The 26,159-nt window shown below is 40.2% G+C and overlaps 1 protein-coding gene across 1 annotated transcript in view; it reads left to right on the top strand.

The window, feature by feature from the left end:
- The window catches only part of saraf (store-operated calcium entry-associated regulatory factor), a 32,355-nt gene extending 9,281 nt beyond the window's left edge, over nucleotides 1-23,074 (top strand). Inside the window, exons 3-6 of the mRNA XM_069925067.1 lie at nucleotides 10,044-10,437; nucleotides 11,999-12,137; nucleotides 13,833-13,948; nucleotides 20,735-23,074. Coding sequence (XP_069781168.1) covers nucleotides 10,044-10,437; nucleotides 11,999-12,137; nucleotides 13,833-13,948; nucleotides 20,735-20,760 — 675 coding nt within the window. The 3' untranslated portion in view covers nucleotides 20,761-23,074. The remainder of the gene's footprint in view (nucleotides 1-10,043; nucleotides 10,438-11,998; nucleotides 12,138-13,832; nucleotides 13,949-20,734) is intronic.
- The last annotated feature ends 3,085 nt before the right edge of the window (nucleotides 23,075-26,159 follow it).

Here is a 26,159-nt window from a genome sequence, read left to right as displayed (position 1 = left end):
AGGGTCTGTTCCAATGATTTCCCAACTTCTTACAATCTCGATTGCATATAAACACTTAATCCCTGGGTTGTAACAGATGTTTCTCTATTCCTTCAGGTTGCAGTTTCTGTGTTTCCTTCACCTGCGAATGTAATGCTGACAATACATTGGTTAGTTGCTGAACATACATTAAAATATCATCACTGAGGGCATAAAAGTCTACGGTTCCCTTGTACAATATGCTAGCCCCCCCCCCCCCCCAAAGTGTGCGCAATGATTTTCCATAAACAAAACAATTTCAGCTGGGATAGCTTAGTCATGCTATGTGGAGTAACTCTCATTTCATACAGGGCCAGTGATAAAACCTTAATCCAAGACTGGCCCATTTCTCCCATCAACTTAATCAGTTTATTTTTAAGGATACCATTCGCCCTCTCTACCACACCAGAGGCTTGTGGATGATTTACATAATGAAACTGCTGTTTAATTTTAAAATACTGACAAAGTTCCTTGTTCATTGTAGCTGTGAAATGTGGGCCGTTGTCTAAACTATTCACCAATGGTAGTCCAAACCTTGGAATTACATCCTTTAATAACAGTGTTACAGTAGTTTAGTAGTAGGTAAAGCCTCAATTTATCTACTAAACAAATCTAATACTACTAAGCAATATTTATAGCAAAGGGCCTGCAGCATTTCAATAAAATCTATCTGTATTCATTCAAACAGTCATGATGGCATAGGCATCAAATGGGCTTGTCCAGATTGGTCTTCTGACAAATTTTACACTCGGAGGCTTGTTGTAATGCCTCTTGATGGATTTTAGGATGTCACATGTTTCTTTTGTCATCCTTATCATTCCTTCCTTTCCTGCAAGGGTAGACGAGTGTAAGTATGTCAAAAGCATCAGTAAGAATGATTCAGGCACATAAACTTGACTGAGAGGGGTGAGCTAAAGGCCAATGGTATAGTCCAGGGCATAGGCCTCTCATTTCTGTAATTGTTGTTTAGTAGCAGAGGTGTCCCTGTGTAATTGTTTAACCTCCTCCATGTCTAGCATGACCATTCTACCCGTTAGGACCCTTTCTCCTGGGGGTACCAGGTTAATCATGTTGAGGAACTTTGGGGGACATCCGATGCGCTCTAGTATTTGCCAAAGCCCTTTCCTGCTCACGGTGTCGAAGGCTTTGGTGAGGTCAACAAAGGTGATGTAGAGTCCTTTGTTTTGTTCTCTGCACTTTTCTTGGAGCTGTCTGAGGGCAAAGACCATGTCAGTAGTTCCTCTGTTTGCGCGAAAGCCGCACTGTGATTCTGGGAGAATATTCTTGGCGACACTAGGTATTATTCTATTTAGTAGAATCCTAGCGAAGATTTTGCCTGCAATGGAGAGCAACGTGATTCCCCTGTAGTTTGAGCAGTCTGATTTCTCACCTTTGTTTTTGTACAGGGTGATGATGGTGGCATCACGAAGATCCTGAGGCAGTTTTCCTTGGTCCCAACAAAGCTTGAAAAACTCATGCAGTTTGGCATGCAGAGTTTTGCCGCCAGCCTTCCAGATCTCTGGGGGGATTCCATCCATACCTGCTGCTTTGCCACTTTTCAGTTGTTCGATTGCCTTATATGTCTCATCCAGGGTGAGGACCTCATCCAGCTCTAGCCTTAGGGGCTGTTGAGGGAGCTGGAGCAGGGCGGAATCTTGGACTGAGCGGTTGGCACTGAAAAGAGATTGGAAGTGTTCTGACCATCGGTTGAGGATGGAGATCTTGTCGCTGAGGAGGACTTTGCCGTCTGAGCTGTGCAGCGGGCTTTGGACTTGGGGTGAGGGGCTGTACACAGCCTTTAGAGCCTCGTAGAAACCCCTGAAGTCGCCAATGTCCGCGCTGAGCTGGGTTCCTCAACATGATTATCCAACTGCACGAAAACCAACAAGGTCGGGTCAGATACAGCAATGAGCTCTCTGAACCCTTCTCCATTAACAATGGCGTGAAGCAAGGCTGTGTTCTCACACCAACCCTCTTTTCAATCTTCTTCAGCATGATGCTGAACCAAGCCATGAAAGACCCCAACAATGAAGACGCTGTTTACATCCGGTACCGCACGGATGGCAGTCTCTTCAATCTGAGGCGCCTGCAAGCTCACACCAAGACACAAGAGAAACTTGTCCGTGAACTATTCTTTGCAGACGATGCCGCTTTAGTTGCCCATTCAGAGCCAGCTCTTCAGCGCTTGACGTCCTGCTTTGCGGAAACTGCCAAAATGTTTGGCCTGGAAGTCAGCCTGAAGAAAACTGAGGTCCTCCATCAGCCAGCTCCCCACCATGACTACCAGCCCCCCCACATCTCCATCGGGCACACAAAACTCAAAACGGTCAACCAGTTTACCTATCTCGGCTGCACCATTTCATCAGATGCAAGGATCGACAATGAGATAGACAACAGAGTCGCCAAGGCAAATAGTGCCTTTGGAAGACTACACAAAAGAGTCTGGAAAAACAACCAACTGAAAAACCTCACAAAGATAAGCGTATACAGAGCCGTTGTCATACCCACACTCCTGTTCGGCTCCGAATCATGGGTCCTCTACCGGCATCACCTACGGCTCCTAGAACGCTTCCACCAGCATTGTCTCCGCTCCATCCTCAACATCCATTGGAGCGCTTTCATCCCTAACGTCGAAGTACTCGAGATGGCAGAGGTCGACAGCATCGAGTCCACGCTGCTGAAGATCCAGCTGCGCTGGATGGGTCACGTCTCCAGAATGGAGGACCATCGCCTTCCCAAGATCGTGTTATATGGCGAGCTCTCCACTGGCCACCGTGACAGAGGTGCACCAAAGAAAAGGTACAAGGACTGCCTAAAGAAATCTCTTGGTGCCTGCCACATTGACCACCGCCAGTGGGCTGATATCGCCTCAAACCGTGCATCTTGGCGCCTCACAGTTTGGCGGGCAGCAACCTCCTTTGAAGAAGACCGCAGAGCCCACCTCACTGACAAAAGGCAAAGGAGGAAAAACCCAACACCCAACCCCAACCAACCAATTTTCCCCTGCAGCCGCTGCAACCGTGGCTGCCTGTCCCGCATCGGACTTGTCAGCCACAAACGAGCCTGCAGCTGACGTGGACTTTTACCCCCTCCATAAATCTTCGTCCGCGAAGCCAAGCCAAAGAAGAAAAAAGACCAGGTTAATGGAGTAGCTAGCACCTTCTTTTGCCATTTGATCACCAAATGCATTTCCCCTGGAGGCACAATCATCTCCCATGGTGTAAGCATTACATTTAATTACAGCCAAATTCTTAGGTAATTCGAGAACTTTTAAATGGTTCCTTACACATGGGGCATTTTTGAGAGGTATGGCAGCAGAAGTCAGAAAGCCATGGTGCTGCCATAGTGCCCCGAAGTTGTAGGCAACTCCGAATGCATAGCGGGAATCCATGTAGATATTTATTCTTTTCCCTTCAGCCAGGATACAGGCATGGGTAAGCGCAAACAGCTTTGCCTGTTGTTCAGAGGGGGTGCTGGAAACGTCCCTCTTCTAGTATAATGTTAGCATTATTGACTACGGAGTAACCAAATGCTCATTGTCCTTTGTCGGGCAGAACCATGGAGGAACCATCCACAAACCAAGTAGCTTAAATGGTTTGTAGCGGTATATCTGTAAGTCCCTCCCTGGCAGTAGTCAAGAGGTTATTGGCTAGCTTGCTGTCATTGGAGACATACTGCATTCCTTCAGCGGTTTGGTGAGAAAGTCTGCAGGTTAATGGTGGAGCAATGCTGGAAGGATAAATTGGGATTACTTAAAAGTGACAATTCATAGCGTCCAAACCTGGCGGGAGTAAGAAATTTTGTTTGTCCTGCGTTCATCAGTGCTGCAATGCGTTGTATAAATCATTACAGGTTAACGCATAGTAATGTTGGCAGCCGCACAAACAGCAGCATGGGTATGGGGAATGATTTGTGTACATGGTGGGTATCATCCAGGCACTGCATCAAGACTTGCAGAAAAGTATGCTACCGGTCTTCGAACATCCCCGTGGCGCTTAGTCAGTACGGTGAACGCACAATCCTGCACAATAGTCATGTACAGCTGAAATGGTCACTTGTATAGTGGTCATTCTATAGTGGGTGCCAAAGAAAGAGCCTGTTTCAGTTCCTGGCTAGGGGAGACAAGTGCTTGGTATACAGGGCAAAGTTCGGAATCTATTGTCGGCAAAAGTTAACCAGTTCCAGAAAGGCACACATTTCGGCGTTTGAGGCAAGTGGTGATTAACAAATGGCGTAAAATCTTCCAGGAGTCCATCTCTTTTCCATGGCACTGAGCATTGTACCCAAGAACTTCACAATCTTTTGGCCTTGCACCACTTTCCGTCTGGGTATATATCCCCAAGAGTGCAAAGCCTCCAATAAAGTCTCAGAATCTTCATCATTTTCGTTAGTGCTGGTACTGGCCAAAAGCAGTTTGTCCAAATACTGAATTGCTGTGAAGATTTTTGGCAGCTGTAAAGTCTTCAACTGTTTAGCCAATACCTGGGAGAAGATGGTGAGTGGACAAAACCCTGGGGTAGGCGCGTCCAGGTATTCTGATGTCCTTCATAAGTGAAGGTAAATAAGTACTGTCAATCAGGATGGAGTGGGACTGCAAAGAAGGCGGGCTGTAAGTCCAACACTGTATATAAAAAAAAAAGAGGCTGTCACTGGGATTTCATTTAAAATAGTGGTTGGGTTTGGCTTGATTGCGTGTATAGGTGTCATTATTTTGTTAATTTCCTGCAGGTCTTGCACCATTTGCCATTCAGATCATCTGGGTTTGGGCACCGGGAATATAGGTGTATTGTAAAATGAGCGACCGGGCACTAATGTTCTTTGATGGTGTAAAGACCTAATAAGGACCTGGACTCCTTGTACAGCTTCTGGCTTTAATGGAAACTGGGGTGTTGTTGGCAAATGAACATCAGATGGCAGTGTGATTATAACAGGTAAACAGGTAATAAGTCATACCTCATATGGTGATGCTGACCAGATTCAATCTTCCTCCCTTGATTTTCAAGATTGCTGTTTGTGGTACCGATTAGTTCCCTGTATGGTTAAGCAGTCCTTCCAGTATGTTAACGACCCTTGGGATAGGTGTTGGGTAATAAACACATCCCTTTTTGCTTTGTTCTGTAGAACGAATGTCGAATAGTCTAATTCCTTTGCGGTGAAGCCATCATTGACTGATGTTGTAACCTGTAGAGCTGTCATTGAAACTCCCTGTTGCCATAACCTCTCCAGTACTTTTTGCAATTACTGTTGTGTCAGGATCTCTGGTAAATGTGTCCATCAGGCCCACCTGGTGGACTTACCCAAATGTTGCTTAAATAAATTGCTCATTTCAGCATTGCAGCTGGTGGCATCATAAAAGAGAGTCACATGAGGGTTTAGCGTGTCGTCAAACAGGGGAGGGCGAAAGGTCAATTGCCCACCATTGTGGAGTGGGGAAGTTGGAGTACATTACCCAGTGGGTTCTTTAGGTAGGTACCATTTTCAGAGAAAGTGATATCCAGCTGGAGGCCCATCACCAAGTCTATTCCTGCAAGATTACATTCCTGGTGGGGTGTGACAGAAAAGGCCAAGTTGTAACATTGTTGGCCATAAATCATTATGAGCGGCTGGGTTTGATAGTAAATTCTGGTCTTTCCATTGAGCCCTGATAGTCGGGTCTCCCCATAGGACATGGGGATATTCAGGGTCAAGGATGTGGCCCCTGTATCAATCAAAAAGGGAACTCTGGTGCCCTCAGCAGCATCTCAACTATAGGTTCTTTATTTGGACATGCTATCAGGGGAAAGAACCTCTAAACAGGGGTCTCATTGTGTTACTGGTCAAAGGGGTGGTTGGTGGTGTGGGGGTGGGGGGGGGGTTGGAGGGAGGCATTCCAATCATCTCCTTGTCCTCGGCTGGAACAATTTCTCATCTAGTGTCCATACTTCCCACATCTGTAACATGTCCCACTTTATCCTTCTGATTTGTTCGTTCTGCTACCTTATTGTTGTATCGAGGCCTGGGTCGTGAACCTCCTCGTCCCCTCACTGTTCTTTCACTTTGCAATTGTATTGCAAGAACTTTGTCTTTTCCTGTTTCCCCACATTCATTGGTGAAATACTCATTGGCTCCCGTCATCCAAAATGTCCCTACCGACTGTCACAACTGGGTAACATTGTTGTCTGGCCAATTTAAGTTGGTTTTAATTACGTTCTGAATTTTAATATGGAGACAACTCATCAGTATGGCATTAAAAGCTGCCCATGTTTGTCCAGCATTAAAAACAGGATCCCTAGCATATGACCTCTACATCCCTATAAATCTATCAAGCCATGAATTTGCTTCCTCTTTTGGCAAAGGTTTGAGGTTCAGAACCTTATTCATGTTTATGGGTTGCCTTGGGCATTCTGCTAAATGTTGCATCATAAAGTTTATACAGTTTGCCCCTCTAGCCTGTCCATTATATTACTGCCTTACAGGCATCCCAAGTTTGATGGTTCATTGCTATTTTCCATTTAGTCTTTTATGCTCTCATTAGTAAAGATATGGTTAAGGTCCATATGTCTCTATCATTAACTTTATAGTATTCTATGGTAGATCGCACATAATCCACAAATCCCTTCAGGTTCATGGTCTTATCTGGGGGTTTGTCATGGATCATACATAATTCCTGGGGTTTCCATACAGAGTATATTTCCATAGTTACTTGCTGACCACTTGCTTGACAACTTAAGACAGTTCTCATTGGCAAATCCTTCATTTTCTTTCTTCCGCTATGGCCAGGAGGCACAAGTCAATTGATGCTGACGGGGAAGATGGCTCAGACCATCCAAGCCCTCCAAGTAATTTGTTTCCACTGCTGGACTACTGGGAAAGGGGGGATATAATGGGGCCTAGTGAGGTGGTCTCCCTACTGGCTAATCCTCTTCATCACTAACAGGTTGGGACACCATGGCAGTCGTGGAGTCTCTGGAAAATTTTTTAAAATCTAGTTTTCCTTCTTTATCTATCATTTGTTTTGTCCGAGATCTGTTTTTCTAAACTTGCGTTTTGGTGTTTCTTTTCCTCTTCCTCTGCCCACTTACATTCTGCCTGTAACATCTTCCAATCTTAAATGTACCCCTTGTCGACAAGCATTGTCTATCCATCTTTAGTTCCTAATCTCTTCCCATCTTTTTTGTGCCTCATCCTTCCATAATCAGTTTTTTCCACTTTTTTCCTGCAGTTTTCTCCCAAATGAACATTTCTGCTTTTTTAAGTCTCTATATTCCATGTTACCTCCTACTAGCCAAGTTTCATTTCCCAATCATTTTGTAAATTCAAACTCAACATTCAGTAATCTTTATTATAATTAGGGTTCAAATAACACGCATGCTGAAAGGGCGTTCCCCCATCACTTTTATCCAAATTATTGCCCATTGACGCAAGGTTCCAACCTAAGCCTGACTAATTTGTGAATGACTAGTCCTTTTCTGACTTGCAATAATCAATCATTAAAATAGCATTTCCATTTATAATACTTTATTCACTTTTTCCAACCTTACCATATCATTTTCTAAGGATCTTGGCAAACAAACAAATCCCTCTGATGAGGGACCTCAGTGTTCCTGGGAGTTTCCTTTGGGAGGTCAATCACAAAGGGTTTAACTAGAGCTCAGTTCTCCCCTTCCGATCCTGAGAACACCACAGCTTCTTACTCAATCTTCAGTATCGGTTTCCCAGCAAAATACTGCTGACTAAAGCCAATGTAGAAGTTAGTTCTTAGAAAACAAATAACAACATGTTTCCTTTAGTAAGGCAATGCCTTTATTACTTTCATCTGACGGGAGTGGCGAGATTTCAACACTGAGTATGCTATGCTCTCGACCATGCACGCACGCACGCACGCACACATGCTTACACATCAAAGATTTTTATACTATTCTTAGCACTTAAATACATTAGTCAGTAACAACAAAGTTCAGCTGCACCATATGCGAACTTGTTTTCCTTCTGCAGCTACTTCCATCTAATAAGCAATTTCGATTCCATTTACTCTAACTCATGATTACGTATTTGGTAGTCTAGCAGTTTTAACCTATTTAAACATACTCTTTTTTTTGTTTTTTCTTCGTTTAAAGACTTTCTGCAGTTAATATAATCATTTTCACATCTTTTGTCACATCAATAATTCTGTTCAAATTATTCTTCATACAGTTTTGTAAAAGCATTTTATCAATTATCATTATCACAGCAGGGGTCCCAATTGGCCTCTTCTCTGACAACTTCCTAACCCTATTGGATGTTTGAAATGAACAGGAGGCTTTGGCTGTGAATCTATGTACACTCGGTGTCTCTGAAGCTTTTGATGGGGATGACAGGATAGTAGCACCTCTTGTGTGCCTTTATCGTCAAACATAAGTTAACACATGTTGTGTATTTACAGTATGTACATGAAAATAAAGCAATGTTAAGTCATGGGTCTGGGTATATTGGAAAGCACTAAATTATGAATCAAAAAATGTTTAAAAAGTGGCAAAATAAGCTAACTTGTATTATTTGATGTAAGATAAAAGGAGCGAGATTGGTAATTAGATTTCTGCAATGATTAGAGGAGCTTGCGGCAGCAGTAAAAGTTAACAGATAGGATTTTTGGTAGCCAGGAAGATGACATGCAAATCTGTGTAATGGTTATACAGGGCACTAATTCATCCTCACTTGGAGCATCTTGCATAACTTTACATATGATATTCTGAGAGTGAAATCCTGGTTTTGCAGAGTTTGCAGTGAAGGGAAAACTGAGTTCAGGGATTTGAGGTATGGAATATGGTATGCTTAACTTGGGAAAAGAGAAAGCCACGGAAATTAGATAGTTGAGATTCGAGAGAGTTCAAGTCAAAATAAATGCCTTTGAGGTAGTTTTTTTCAAACATTTGTATGCATGTTTTGATGTGTGAAGTATTGCAATCAATTTAAATTTGATGTCCAGACTTTGGAGACAATTGGACTTTTTGTGCACAGTTGTACTTCGCTTTCAGAAAATTGTTTTGTATCATCGTGCTTTAGGTTACTCGATGTGTAAACAGTGTGAACGCATACATTGATAGGTGAAAAATTCAAATGTACAAGTCAGGCTATTCATACCAAAGCAGAATTTAAAGGAGCTTGAAGTTATTTGAACTGTTGTGATTGAAGGTTATTTCCACCCTACTTTTTCCCTCACAGCTGATGACTTAGTGCCTCTATTTGCAGCTTAGATTCCTTTCTCAGTGTCTCTCCTGAGCTTTTCCCAGATTGTGCCCAATTCTCATTTCTGTCCCTTTCTTTAATACCTAGGAATCTAGGCCCTACAACTAAATCTCTGACTACCATCCCAAGTCTCCCTAAATTTGAGGCTTTTGTCTACACTTTTTTTTACATCCGATGAACTAAACTTTATCAATTAGTGCCAAACAGATTTCAGTCTAATTCTAAGTGCAAAGAGATGAATGTTAATTTTATTTCATTGAAATATCGAAAGAATTGTTGGACCGGGACACAATTGGAATGCCCTCTAATAATTTTCTTAAAAATGTGGATAGATACATGAAGAACAAAATATTTTTAGGAGTAAAAGAAATACAAATGAAGTTTTAGTCTGAAATGCAGTGCTTTTTAATTATGATGAAGCCAGTTTGTCATACATAAATTAAATGGATTCTTGGAAACAAGCCAGCCTGGTTTTCTGAAGAGCCATTAGAAGCTCAATTGACTTGATAATGATGATTAGAATTTATTATCAGATACATAAAAACAATATACAGAAACTACACAGAATACATAAAACACGAGCAAAGAATTAGTATAAATTAACATAGAACAGCATAAGGGGAAAAAAAAAATAAATGTAAAAGGTTAATTAAATATTCAGTTGCAGTCATGCAAAAATGGTCTTCATGTTCTTCTTTCCACTGATTCCATGACTAATCATTTTATACTGGCTGAAGAATAAATTTGACATAAGCCAATGTTTTAATTACTTATTTGTATATATGAAAAATATGACTTCTATTTCTCCCTTTCCGACACAGTGGGAATGCAGAGCAGATATGGACATTGCTTATCGATTTGGAGCAGTCACGGTTAGCTGTGAAGGTTACAACTATCCAGAAGATCCTTACATTTTGAAGGGATCTTGTGGCTTAGAATATGTTATAGATCTTACTGAGGAAGGTCTTCAGAGGAGAAAACATAATTCTGGATTTGTTCATCAATCGCCGAAATATGGAAATTCCATAAGTTTCAACAATTCATCTGATATTATGGTGGTACTCCTACTACTTGGTGTTGCCTATTTGGTGTATATGATGTGTTTGAGAAACCAACGGAATGGCAACCAGTCTCCCCCAGAATGGGATGAAGATATTCACAACACAGCAGGTCCTTCAGCGTGTCCACCTCCTGGCTTTAAACCAAACTATACAGGTAAGTCCACGAAGATCCTTTGTTAACAATATATGAAAACAAAAGAGGCACAAAATAATGTTTAAAATATAGTTTTAACATGCCAAAGGAAGGTATTGAGCAAAACATGTCATCCATTTAGTTCTATTTCTCATTCATTTCTTCATACTTAAATTTTTTTTTAATATTTTTTTCCTGCTATAGATTATGCTTGCATTCTTCTGTAGGGCATCAAGATTTAATAAAGGTATAAAGCATATCCTGTCTTTTTGATGACTTTCCATCATTTATACTTGCCAGCTATGTATCCAATAAAAAGTTTTTCTATGTTTAATTCATCTAAAGTCTTCATAATTTTGATCTCTATTTGTCATGCATTTTGACTTTTCTAACATCAAGGATATTTGTGTCCTCCAGTATCTCAACTGCCCCTTTATCAATCTACCATCTTTTTGAAAGTTACTGTTTAAGCACCAGCAGGTCCAAGTGTTCCATCCAGCAGGAAATTAACATAGAATTTAGAAGTTAGAGCTTGTTCCAGAATCAGATACCTTATTGACATTTACCTATACAGGATACTTCTTTCAACTCGCCACATCCTTTTCTTGTGTAAATAATTTCTGAGGCCTCTATCTGATAACCCATTTTGATTATGGTTTTATATTCCTTTTAATGTACTCTTCAATAAAAACAGAAAACACTGGAAAATTCAGCTAAGCAATTCCAGCCTTTACTATTTAAATTTCAGATTTCCAGCATCTGCCATTTTCTTCTCAATATTTTCCCTCTTCATTACCTTTGTCTTTTTCAGAATGTAGTGACTACAGAACTCTTGAGTTCAAATCAGCATTTCCTGCAAAAACAGAATTAATTCATACATTCTGTGCTGGGATCCTTTGTAAGGTGTCCATTCAGAGATATTCAGTGCAATTGTTTGCACTGTTAATAATCTCAAGTACATTCATATTATCAATGAATCACATTAAATATTAACATACCTTCTCCAACTACCCACTGAGGAGTGAGAGTGGCGGGCAAAGGGAATGAGGTGGTTTAAGGGGAATTGTGGAAAAAGCCCAGAACTGAAACTCGCACACTTTCTTTCACACTTCTGTCATTCCTGAATTCCTAAAAGTCTTAATTTTATTCTTTTTATGGTAAGGTGGTGGCCCATGTGAACTAATTCTGTTAAGCTTGATAGATCGTTATTTATTCAATTCTATTTCTGTCTAATTATATTTCACTCTTGCAATTCTCAAATTCTTGAATGTATATAGCCCACTAGGAGTAGAGTTAATAAATCTAAAATTTAAGTAGATGCAGGTGAAGTTTGGTCATGATGTATTTCCCTCATTTGTTATTTTTAAATTGTCTTTCTATTTAAGCATTTACTATGGCACTTGTGCCTTTAAAAGTTTGCTCACCAGGATTTTTTTTTAAATTAAGTGCCTCGGTTTAATTTGAATTTAAATTGGACAACATTATGATCACTTATTCCAAATGTTTCTCAACTTTTCACTTAAATCTCTCTCAGATTTGGAGTGAATCTATTTTAGATTCTCAAGCATTTATTTGTTTTCAGATTGGAGAGCAGATGAAGGTTTTTGTGGCAAAGCCAATCAGGGCTCTTATGGTTATCAAACAGGACGCAGGTCAGGACCAGGATTTTGGACTGGAATGGGAGCTGGTGGTTTGCTTGGGTACTTGTTTGGCAGCAGAAGGTATGTAACTTGCAGATCTGTTTTAATTAAGTAAGCTTGCTTCTTAAAATATAATTCTGAAATCTGATCATCCAAAGTAAAATGATAGATTTTCTTTATTCTGTTTAGGATATGGCTTCAACATGATGATTTGTGTAAAGATATTGTGAAAATGAGAAACATCACCTTCTCTTTGCTGACCATCAACACATAGACCTCAAGGCTATGTGCTTGGTACCTGCTCTACTCTCTCTGCTCACAATTGCATAACTTTGGCTCTAGTGCAATCTGTAAATATGCAGACAACGCCACTATTGTTGCCTGAATAATGGGAAATATGAGTCAGAATATAGGATGGAGATCAAGAATCTGGTTGTGTGACGCCAGGAACAACAATGTTGCTCTCAATTTCAGCAAAGCCAAATAATTTATTATGGATGTTAGGAAGGGGAAACTGAGGGTTCATGCATCTGTCTTCATTGAGAGAAAGGGTTAGTACCATAGAGTTCTGGGAACTCCATATATTGGAGAACTTCTGGAACCATCATATTGAGACAACCATGAAGAAGGCACACTAATGCCTCTACTTTCTAAGAAATCTGAGATTTATCAAACATCTGCAGGTGCATTGTGAGAAGTTATACTGATTGATTGCAACATGGTTTGGAAACTCAAGTGCTCAAGAACTCGGGAAGCTGCAGAAAGTGGTAAACCTATAACAATCACTGATCTCCCATCCATTGAAAGCATCTATGTGAGATGCTGCCTCAAGAGAGCAGCCATTATCATTAAGGACCCTATCACTCTGGTCAAATCTCATCTCATTGCTGTTTTCAAGCAGAGAGTACAGATACCTGAAGTCCAGCACCTCAAGGTTCAAGAACAGTTTTTATCCATCAGCTCTGAGGCTCCTTGTATTACTTTAACCTGAACCAAACTTCCCCAGGACCACCAAAAAATATGCGCAACTGAAATGTTGGTATATCTTGCATACTCGTTGGTATGCATAAAGAATGTCAGTGCATCTGTACATTGTACTTGACAACAAACTCACAAATAAGACCAAACTTTCAATGTTGTTTGGGTGAAACAATGAAAGTGGTGTCTGTAATGTGTAAATTGGGTGGAAAGGGTTTGTTGTCATCTTAGCAGAGGAGTTTGGGAATACACAAGTAATGGCAATCATCAATATAAAGAGTGGACATCCTAGCCAATCATTGAATAACTTTCAGAATGGCATAGGAACACAAAGTAATTATATATCAGTTGTTTGCAATCTTCTCTCTATTCTCACTGTTGGGTGGAAATTATGCAGCCCTATTCACAAACAGTAGTCTGTGTATCCTCTCTCTGTCTAGGTTTGAGTACTTATCCCCTGCTTTTATGATCTGTTTAGTAATTGCTTCAATTTATCCTTTTTAAGTACCTTCATTTATTATGTGCATCACATTTAAAGAATTTTTGTTGTCAACACAATTTCTCTCATCATTGAGAAACTTTGTAAAGAAATACTTCCTTCCCATATATTCCATTCTGTACCATATCCCTGCAGATTTTGAACAATACAAGGCATTATGTTTAATAATAGGGATTGTAAAACACTGCATACTCCAAAGTAAGACAGGAAGCTCCAATGTTTTTGGAAAATTTTATTTTAACCATATAACGATTAAATTTAAGGTTAGTATTAATGATCTTGAATTATTTTCTTTTCAGATCTCAGCCCAGCAGTTCATTCTATCCGTACCAAAGAGAGAGTCAAACATTTTACCCACAGCAAAAGCAGGAGACCAATTGGAAACCTGAAAACACAGGAACCAGAACAGTATCGGGTACAGATAATATTTTCTTGTGTGTGATGTAAACAAAGTGCCTCATTTGGATGCTGCGGGACCTGCTGAGTTTCACAGCACTTTTATGTATTTACTACAATCACAGCATATGCAGACATCATTGTTTCACCATGTTTCAGAAAACTTACTCAACCTTTGTCCTCCCTTCACACATCTGGAACTTGCTAAAAAGCACCCCTCTCAACCCCACTTCATCAGAAGACAGCTGTTTCTTAACTGATTATTTTCTTCTTTGATCCTACTTTTCTCTCAATTTCTTGAATGATTTTTATGTTCAAAAGCTAGGCTAATTGCTTGTCATCCTAGCTTGTTCACAGATATGAAACAAAATATTTGCATTTACTTCCAAAATATGAGTGAATAATTTTTTTGAAATATATCCAGTATTTAAATAGGTTGAGGATTTTTTTTGCCATTTAATAAGATTTCTAAACTTTATAGAATATACAGCAAAAAATACTTTCACCCCCAAAATAAAATATACATGATAATTCATTTTACCTGATGAATAAATTAAGAAAAGGGAAATACATCAGTCGGGATTTGAATGGTGGAACAGACTTGATGGGCTGAATGACCTAATTTTGTTCATGTGGTCTTATGGATGAAGGGTTTTGAAATGTCCAGCTTCCTATGATTAATTTTGAAAAATAAGTTGGTACAATCCCAACATCAGCACAAATTTTCAGTAAAGCTGGCAAGTGATGCTGTATTCTGGAAAATTAGGATTTCCATTACGAGCAGCCTGCCAAGTAATTACCTTATGTTCATTTCAATGTTGGAAATTCCATTGGATTCTGTGGTGCACACTTTTTTTGGATGAATGCAAAACATATTAATGACGTCGATTTAATCACTGAAATTTTAGCTTACCACAGTTAAAATGCAGTGAAATCAAGACTCTGATGGGTGCTGCAGGTTGCCTGCCATTATTTGTAAATAATTAGTTTAAGTGTCTGCTAATACTGGAAGTGTTTTTAATAACTCATTCAAAAGCCACTATTGACAGTGCAACACTATAGAGCGTGATTGGAACCCATAACTCCTGACTTGTAGGTAAGAGTGTTATCACTGAATGACAGGTGTTATTGTACTTCTGGATAATGTTTCCAAAATGTGTTGGTGTTATTTTTACCTTGATACATTTAACTGTGTTGGGTATAAGCCCGCCCTCTGCTGGACATCATGTCGCCCACGTCATGAGGTCACCCTTCCACCTTGTGTGTTAGTAGCCAGGTTAGTCTAATAGAAGCAAAGGATGAGAAAGAATCCCATCTCCAAGTCTTAATTGCGCGATACACAAAAGTAGCAACAAGGAACGAAACGAACCTTACACACACTCCATGCACCAACATTGAAAAAGAAAACCGCAGAAGGTAGAAAACACTACCTAACAACCCCAACAAATTTCTGCCAAAAGATCAAGGTGAAAGTACGCCAAGATGGCGGAAGGAAAGTTCGGGGAATTCAATGAAGTAGAACAGTTTAACCACTACTGCGTAGCCCGCAATATTGTGGATGCCCAATAAACCACACACTTGCCCTCTTCCTCAGTATAATGGGCAGCAACCTCCTTAAGACCTTGCTGTCTCCGGAGGATCCAGGGATGAAGACATTCAATGAATTATGCACAGCTCTAAAGGAACCATTTAAGCCCCAAACCACCAGTTATGGCAGAAAGGCAATGATTCTATGAAAGGAGACCAGGAGGAACAGTAAGTGAATAACTGGCATCGTTGTGCGAACTGGCAAAGTACTATCATTTCGAGCAGTTTCTAAATCAGGCATTGCAAGACAGATTAGTGATAGGGCTGGCAAATCGCCAAGCAAGGCAAAAATTTTTAGGAATGGATCAAGATGTTACGTTACAGATTACATACAGAACTGCCTGCAACTCTGAATTGAAAGATAAAAACTTGGGTCAACCAGACCTTCTGGTCAGGAAGTCTTCCTGAAACAATGCTTCCGTTGTGGGAAATACCACCACCAACCAGAAAACTGTTTCTTCAAAAATTCTAAATGCAACCATTGCAAAACTGAAGGACATATCAAAGCTAAATGTTCACTTCTAAAGCACAGGTGGCCTGCAAATAAGCAGGCAGCTAAAGTCAAAACAATTACAGAGAGAGAGAGGGGGGGGGGGGGGTGCAACCTAGCAACGATGATGATAACAGCCTAATGGCTAACCTTCAAGGTCCTGAAATTTCAGGTCCTGAGATATTACACATCTGAGGAATAAATGGAGGAAGCACAGCAATCTTTATACAGCTAAGAATAAATGGACACCCCCTGAAGATGGAGTTAAATACAGGGGAAGAGGTGTCTCTAATGCCATTACATGTAAAGGAATGCTTGATACGACGCCTGGTAAAAACAACTGAAATTACTCTTAAGATCCATTACAGGAGACAGAATCAAAGTGTTTGGAAAATGTATGGTCCAAGTACAATACAAACAACAGCAACCAAAAACTCTCTCTCTCTCTCTCTCTCTCTCTCTCTCTCTCTCTCTCTCTCTCTCTCTCTCTCTCTCTCTCTCTCTCTCTCTCTCTGTCACTCACTCTCAAACTCACTCACTCTCAAACTCACACTCCCCCTCTCTCACACTCCCCCTCTCTCACACTCCCCCTCTCTCACACTCCCCCTCTCTCACACTCCCCCTCTCTCACACTCCCCCTCTCTCACACTCCCCCTCTCTCACACTCCCCCTCTCTCACACTCCCCCTCTCTCACACTCCCCCTCTCTCACACATACACTCCGAGCGATGAAGACTGCATTTAGTGTGGAGAGCCAGCTGCAGGAGATACTGAAGAAAATTAAAAAGGTTCGAGTGTCTCAGAGACTACACTTGTTCTGTTCCAGTTGCAAAAATGTGCTTTTTTCCTCCACTGTTTCCCCAGCTTCCATTACTCTCTCTCTCTTTCTCTCTCTCTTTCTCTCTCTCTTTCTCTCTCTCTTTCTCTCTCTCTCTCTCTCTCTCTCTCTCTCTCTCTCTCTCTCTCTCTCTCTCTCTCTCTCTCTCTCTTGCAATTAAAAGATTATGCAGAGCCAAAATTCTTCAAAGCCACAACAGTCCCATTTGCTATGAAATGAAAATTTTAGGCTGAATTAAACAGACTAAAACATGAAGGCATATTAGAACCAATGCAATACAGCGAATGGACAGCGCCCATCATACCTGTATGAAAAGCAAACGGTGATATTCACATTTGTGGCGATTACAAAATCACCATCATTTCATCACTCAAAATACCCAATGCCCAAGGCAGAAGAATTGTTCCAAGCACTAAGCGAAGTTTACAAAACTAGATATGTCACAAGCATATAAACAGATAGAATTGGACAAAAAAATCAAGGGACTATGTGACAATCAATCCCCAACTGGGACTGTTCACCGATACACACGGGCCTTACAGAATTTCAGCAACACCTGCGATTTTTCAAGCAACATTGGACAAACTACTACATGGACTCTGGGTTGGGTGATACCTAGATGATATCATCATCACGGGCCCAAATGACAGTGAACACTTGTAAAGCCTTGAAAAGATTTTAACCAGACTACAACAGGATAATATACAATGACAAAAGGACAAATGTGTCTTTATGTGTCCCTCAGTAACATATCTTGGGTTTACAATCGAAAACGAGGGTGTGAAAATGAATCCAGCAGGAACAGAAACCATTCACAAGGCCCCATACTCAACCAACATATCAGAATTACAGTCCTTCCTGGGACTTGTTAATCACTACCGAAAGCATATCCTAATATGTCTACACAATGCAGTCCGCTGAACGAATTACTCAAGAAAGGTCAAACATGGTATTGGAACACAAACTAAAAACACAATCGATCAACTAAAGGAAATACTAACGTCAACAAATAAGGTGCTGATCCACTACGACCCTAGTAAAGAGGTTACATTAGTCGTGGATGCTTCACCAGTAGGACTAGGAGTGGTACTATCCCAAATGATAGAAAAAGGTGAGCAACCAGTAGCGAATGCTTCGTGAACATGAACCACAAGCGAACGCAATTACGCCCAACTAGAAAAAGAAGGATTGGCAATAATATTTGGTGTAAAAAAAAAAAAAAAAAAAAAATTCCACCAATATCTTTATGGAAAAAAAAATTCACCCTGATTACAGACAACAAGGCTCTTAGCTTAATCCTGGGGATAATACCAGTATTAGTTGCGGCCAGAATTCAAAGATTGGTCATACTACTAGTGGCGTACAACTATGATATAAAACATAAACCAGGAACACTCAACAGCCATGCAACTGGCTTATCACACAAGCCGCTACCCGAGACAGAACAACGAGAAGAAAGTATTAAATGGACAGCAGAGGCAGTAGCCGTCAACCAAGAACAAGTTCAACATCTGCCCATTACAGCCCAGATGATCACAAAGGAAACCCGAAATGAAGCAACATTAAGCAAGATCCTATACTTCACCCTTAATGGGTGGCCCAAATTTGAAATCATCCCAGAAGATCTAAAACCTTACCACACACGCCACCATGAACTATCAGTCAAAGTATGATGTTTACTATGGGGTACCTGTACAATTATTCTAATCAAATGGAAAAATACCACGTTATCAGAACTACACCACAACCATCCGGGAATGGTACGAATAAAGGCACTGGCCCGGATGCATGTCTGGTGGCCCTCCATAGACAGATACATTGAAACAACAGTAAGAGAATGCAAATTATGTCAGTCAATGCAGCCAAAAATACCGCAAGCTGAAGCTAATCCATGGAAATGGCCATCCAAACCCTGGCATCGGATTCATGTAGACTTTGCTGGACCATTCATGGGTGAGACTTTCCTAATGGCTGTGAACACACACTCCAAATGGCCAGTAGTTTCACAGCTGAAAAATACCAAAGCAGATCCCATGATTGACTGTCTACGAGCTATCTTTGCCACTTATGGATTGCATCATGAATTAGTTACGGACAATGGGCCTCAATTTACATCAGAATATTTTTTATAATTTATGTGTGACATCAATATCAGACATATTTTGTCTGCACCCTATCACCAAACTACAGTGAAACCTTGTTAGAATGCGATTCGTTAATCCGCAGAATCGCTTATAGCGAGGGTGTCTGGACCCCAAACTGCTAAGGGGCAGGCTGATGAGAATCAGCTGGTGACCCAACTCTTCGCGCCTGACAGCCCCCAGCCCGCTGCCCCTGCCCCCTGGCACGAGACTTCGGGGCAGCCCCGCAATCTGACATATATGCATCTGTTCCGCGACTCAGCTATAACGCAATATGAAATCTTGGACCCCAACTACCACTTTCTAACAAGGTTTTACTGTACTAACGTTTTGTACAAACATTCAAAAAAGCAATGAAGACCTTGAAACTTCTAAATGCCTCCTGGACACACAAAACCGCAGATTTCCTGTTGGGATACAGAAACACACCACATTCTACTACAAAATGCACCCCAGCAGAATTAATGTTTAGCCGCAACCCACGGACAAGGCTGTCCACAGTTCATCCAGATCTGGGTCTCCAATTGCAAAAAACAGCATCATCACAAACCTCACCTAGAACATTGGAAGTGGGTGAGCAAGTTCTGCTACAAGATTATAGACAATATAAAGACCCATGGGTGGTAGGAGTAATCTTACAAAAATTGAGCCCCTGCTCATATTCTGTTCTAGTGGGGGACAGATTGTGGAAGCGACAATTAGGAGCATTGACTGACACTAAGGTCCATGAACTGGAGGAGCTGGAATCAGATTGGCCTGCCCCGAGCATCCCACGCCTCAGACTGAGTGGAGGTGGGGAGGAGTGGCGGATCAGAGACGGTCATGGAGCCGAGCAGTCCAGTGAGGAGTCCAGTAACTGAGACACGCAGCCAGGAGGGCAGCGAAAACGGGCAGTTACCGCCGAAGGTCAGCGAAAGTGGGCAGTCACTGCTGAGACGACCACCACCCTGACTATCTATGGGTCCCGAGCCAGCATAGCTAACCATGCCGAGGCAGACCAAACCTGAACGCTTTAAGGACTATGTGCCCTGAATATTATTAAATACTTACCCTTTTATAATTATAATTACTTATGAGATGTATTCTAATTGTCACATAGTCCTGGGCCCAATGAAATCTTAATAGTTCGAAGGAGCCCAGTCAGCATTTACTGCACGGGGGGGGGGGGGGGGGGGTGGGGGGGGTGGTGGGGGAGGGTGGGGGGGGTGGTGGGGGAGGGTGGGGGGGGGGTGGGGGGGGGGAGAGAGAGAGAGAGAGAAAAGAGTTTTGGGTGTAAGCTCGCCCTCTGCTGGACGTCATGACGCCAACATCATGATGTCACCCTTCCACATATATATAACCCAGTGTGTCAGTAGTCAGGTTAATCTAATAGAAGTAAAGGATGAAAAAGTACCATGTCTCCAAATCTTAATTGTGTGAGTGCATACACAACAAACAAACTGTATAATAAATTATTAGAGGGCTGAATGATCAATTGCTAGAGGAAATATTGAATTGGAGTTTCTTGGATACTGTCAAGAAGCAATGCAAATTAAACCATCTAGTGTATATTATCAGTTTTAAATTCATTAAACCGATTATTTTACTTGATTTTAAAAATAGTGCTTATAAGTTTTTAGCAATAATGAGTTATGTGCTTTAACTTTAACCCATTGTCTAAATCTGCAAACTCAATAGCAGGTTAAGAATGTAATTGCTAAAATTATTAATATGTCTTTGCATATTAAATAAATCAAGTTTTTTTTTGCAGGATTTGGTGGGACAAAAAGGAGATAAGGAAATGAGAAATACAAGAACTATGCGAAGGTTTAGTTGTTTAAGAATGCTGCTTCAGCCGAGGAGTAAAGTGGATGATGTAGAGGAAAGAAATGCCCGGATTACTGTATAATTTAGAAATGTGGCTCACATGTAAACTTTCTACTGGATTCATTTTCCTTCAATTACTGTATCTGGAACCTGCAATCGAATTTGGGTCTACTGAAAAATATGAAAAATATTAATCATCTTCACAAGTATATCTGTGAGGCATGACTGACATAGGCTGGCAGATGGAAGTTGGTAGAATAGAACAAGAGTCATATGTTTAAAATTTTTCTTTTTGGTAAATTTTCAATCTGTTATCTCACCTATCATTTTCATTAGTGATTCTGTTAGTTCTGTGAACTGGATGCTTCAATAACTACCGTATATTTCGGCATATAAGACGACACTTGAAACACCAAAAACACCCAAAAAAAGAGGTTATCCTATAGGCCAGATACAAAAACAGTGACCTTAAAATTTGACTCAAAATACCACTTGATTGGTACCATAACCTAACCAGACCCCATCCTGTAACAATTTTTTTTAAGATACCAGTATATTTAAACAAAAACTACTGTAATATTTTTTTATTTTGCACTAAAATCCATTACCAATGTTGTTTTAAACCAATAAAGAATTGTAAAGTCTAAAAAAAAACCACATCACACACGTAAAATTCTTGAACATCGTCTGAGGTAAAGAACTCAGCAAGCCCATCCGGAATCTCACTGTTTACACTGTTATCATATGGGTCCCAGTCTGAATCTGGTGAGTCGGCTTCATCGTCAGTGTCCACAATAAATTATCTTCCATTGCATAGAAATGCTGCACTTTTTGAAAGATTTTATTAGTCTCCTCTTTCACTTTATCCCATTCTTTGATTACAAGCTGGTTAAGACAGAAGCTAGCAACAGACTGAACCATGAATTGTTTGTGATGGTGTTTCACCCATTTACTGGCCATGCCCACCAGCTCAGTCAACACACATATGGTAGTGGTATGTTTGGAGGTCATCTTATACCACCAATATGAGCTAAAACCATGAAATTCAGACAGAAATTGGGGTCTGTCTTATCTGTAGGTCACCTTATCCACCAAAATATGCGGTAAGTAATATTTGGAGCAGGAAGGCAACTGTTACAAATGTGTTAGGATCAATATTCGGTAGCAGGATCTAATCAATATTTAATTTTACTTACACTGTTCAGTGGGGTTTCTCAGGGATAAACCCACTAATTTACTCCAGTCACTGGCTTCTGGCTCCACTTCTTTCCATGTTGGCTGTAATTTCTTTCAAGCATTAACAATTTCCATCTGCCCAGCATGAATGTCTACAATTCTTCCAATGGGTCTATTTCAAGGATTACCTTTAGTTAGTTTCATTGTTTTTAAATCTCATAATGGGAGGGGAAAGTTGATATAATAATTAAATACTACTTCTGTTGGTTTCAACAAGCAAGCGAGTCAGCCTTTGGGCTGGGTGGGATCTGAAGCAAGTGTCATGAAACAGAAATTGCTGAATGGAGAAAGCAAAGTTCTATCCATGACTTTATATTTTAAAAAAATCAGTTGATGGAAATATGAATGTTGAAAACACTCATCAGGTCAGGTAGCGGCTTTGGAAATGAAAGTAATTAATATATCAGATTGAACGATCTTCATCAGAATTGGGATTAGTTTTAAATTAGATTAAAATTTCATATGGGTGGTGATAGGAAAGATGAGACAAAAGGAATATTTCTATTGAGTGAGTCCAGGGTTGTTAAAATTAACCTACTGTTTATGGAGCTGGTATTTCTGGTTGATAGAATAAGGAAGATAAGTAGAGAGGAAAAAAAACAAGCAAAGGGAAATGTTAAAGCTGTGAAGGCAGGTCTGAATATTGAAACCAAAAGAATGCTGGCAGTGGCAGAGAGAGAAAAAATGAATTAATAGTATAAATGGACAACCTTGCAGCAAACCTATCCTATTCTTGTACAAACGAAAATCAAATTATGTGAAATTAGTTAATATATCATCCTGGTGGTCATTATAATAATAAAATAATAAAATGAAGTCATTGACACTTCAATGTTAATTATTATATCAATTAGTCTTTAACAGAGATAATTTGAGGAAAGCTCTTTGGGGAAACATGGATCAAAACTCTCTAATTGTTATTCACATGTTGATATTGTTGTTTTATCCGCCCACCCTACTTTTCCCAATTGAAGGTTCTGCACAGTATGGCATTATTTTGCTCCAGTAATTATTGAACAAAAATATAAAATTAGTAGTGTCGAAGATACCGATGTTCCTCAGTTTGTAAATAAGACATTCAGCCATTTCCTCTATAAATTTCTGATCTATTGTTGTCAGTGAAGATAACCTTCGCCCTATAATAATTCCTGCTGTGTATTTTGAAAGTTCTGCTGTTAATTATGTCTACTCATCACCTGGTGATAGGAAGCTGTCATTGGTAAACTGCAGCTTTCTGCTGGAATCTTGCACAATGATTTTCTAAATTTTCTTGCCTAACTGGAGTTGAAGAATTTGTAAACATTGTAAAGTAAGCACCTCCACAATGTAACCCATTAGAGCAGTTGCAAGATGGCTGTTTATCTCTTGGTGAAATCTCATTTTAGCCTTTCTTCTACCAGAATGTATATCTCTTTAGTGAGAGGATGCATCAGGTCTATATAATGTCTCGGGTGCACTGTGTGGAAGCATGTTACTGACGCAAAGATAAAAAGAAAACATTATCAAGTTCTTAGTTACACAAAAAGGTGATTCTTGGCTCCAACATCTAGTATTTTGTTGCAGGCAATACATATTTCTATATCAGCATTTTAATGTATAAATTCAGGAAGTTCCTTTGAGCTGATCTTTTGTCCAGGTGATGTAAAAGATGAGCTTTATGATGGTAAAAAAGTGCACAAATCCTGAGGCTATCAACGTCCTCCATAACTATCCTGCACCTTCCTAACTCCTTTTATTTGCCAGGAATTCCAAGATCAGATAATGACTGCCTGTGCATATTGACATGCATTTCAGTGGCAATATCCTAGGCCCATATGTATTCAGCTGCTTTGTCAATGATCTTTCCCTCAAGGTCATGGGTTTGCTGATGTTTGCAGCTCCTCAGCCACTGAAGAGCCTATGCTAGCATGCAGCAAGACCTACACATTATTCAAGTAGCTGTTAAAATGTGATAAAGTATTGTTTGTGCTGTAAAATTGACAGTACATAACTATCTCTGAGTCTGGGCCTCCTTATAATTCAGCAGCATTTGTATTAATAGAACATGATCAGAAAACAACTGGAATAGTCACATAAAAAGGGTCTCAACCTGAAACCTTGACTGACCATTTCATATAACCATGTAACAATCACAGTGTGGAAACAGGCCATCTCGGCCCTTCTAGCCCGCACCGATTCATAAGAAACTCCACTAATTCCACCTACCTGCTCCCTGCCCGTAACCCTTCAACCCCCTCATATCCATGTACTCAACTAACCTCTTAAATGACAGAAATGACCCTGACGTAACTACCTCTTCCGGAAGATCATTCCACTCAGCCACCACTCTGTGAAGAAGCATCCTCTTATATTACTTCTAAAGTTTTTCCTCCTAATCCTTTCAACTCATTGATGCTGCCTGACTGGCTGAGTTCCTCCAGCTTCTCATTTTTAACAGTATAAAATCTTTGTCCGAAGAGTAGGTAAGCATTTGGCTATCTTGCAGCAAGTGACTCACCTATTGACATTCTTAAGCCTTTCCATTTCTTGACTTAACTCAGAGACATAGTTGGAATACTTCCCACTTGCCAAGATGAGTGTAGTTGTAACATTAGCTCGATTATTCTCACCAAGCAAAAAGCAGCACACTTGATTGCCACGCCATGGCTGCCATAAATATTCATTCCCTCTACCACAAATGCAATATCTATCAGCAAAGACAATGGCAATGGGTACATCGGAACACCATCATTGTCCCAAATATATTGCTGCCTTTTCATTAATGCAGGACCTAACTTCCCATCTAACAAGACAAAAAAACTAAAGTTCAGATGATTCATCAATATCTTCTGTCATTATTGTTGGCAACATCTGTTGACCTTGCCAGTTATGTCTGCATTGCAGAAAAAATACATAAAAACTTGTCACCCACAAATGCTATCCTCTCTCCTCCCCTCTGCCTTCTGTAAGGACTGCTCCTTCCATGAGGCCCTTATCCACTCATCCTTCTCCACTTTTTGGTGTCCTCCTCTGCCACTTTCTCCTATAGCCACAGGAAGTGTCACACTTGTTCCCACACCACCTCCCTCACCACTATTAGGGGCCCCAACCAACCCTTCAAGTGAAGCAACACTTCACTTGTATATCCACAGGAGTTATTTACTGCATCCAGTGCTCCCTTTGTGGCCTCCACATCGGAGAGACGGTGCAGATTGGGAGATCACCTCGCTGAGCACCTTCGCTCTGTCCACATCAGTGACAGGGATCTCCCAGTGGCCAATCACTTCAATTCTGCACCCACTCCCATGCTCTCAATGGCCTGGTGCTATCCCACCAAGACCATATGTAAATTGGTCATTTTCCATCTGGGCACTCTCCATTCTCCCTACCCTTTCGTCTTCTTTCCTCCAGCTCTTCACTCCATTCACAGAGCCATCTCTCCACTCCTTGCTTGTTTGCCAGTGTGCCCTCTATTATCTCCTGCCTTTGGACAGTGCTTCTTCCCCTCCCCTCCCCCTGCTACTATTTTGTTTGGGTGCCTGCCCACATTTTGTTCATACCTTGATGAAGGGCTCAAATTTGGTTATGTATCTTGCTGCATAAAATACACTGACTAGCTGAGTTTCTCTAGTATTCTTTTTTTTAAACTATTTAAAATTTTATGACATGAATAAAATAAAAATTACATTTAAAGAAATAATAAAAAATAAGATAATAAAAATTAGAATACTATATCATTAAACTACACAAATTAACCCCCCATTAATTGTCTAATTTAAAATTAGTCCAACCCTCCCCCCAAAATAAAGAGTGAAGAATTAATTAACAATGTTGTAAATAAAATAGAAAAAACCCCACTTACAAAAAAAGGATAAAACTTAACAACAAAAAAAATTACTAACAACAAAAAAAATCAATACTAAAATAATACCCTTAAACATATATTTAAATCAAACATAATACATGTATTTAACAAATGAAATCCACTTTAAAACAAATATTAAAATCATATATCAACCACATATCTGTTATACAAAAAAATCATAATTAATAATACATAAATACAGAATTTCCATGAATACCAAGTTTCCTTTATAATTCATTGAGAGAACAAAAACATCCCTTAGAAAAACAATCAGATAAACTTTTTATTC

Source organism: Narcine bancroftii, chromosome 1 (assembly GCF_036971445.1).
Source record: "Narcine bancroftii isolate sNarBan1 chromosome 1, sNarBan1.hap1, whole genome shotgun sequence".
In the NCBI taxonomy this organism is placed as follows: domain Eukaryota; kingdom Metazoa; phylum Chordata; class Chondrichthyes; order Torpediniformes; family Narcinidae; genus Narcine; species Narcine bancroftii.
The sequence above is the reverse complement of the archived record's forward strand: the minus strand, read 5'-3'. Positions and strand labels throughout refer to the sequence as shown.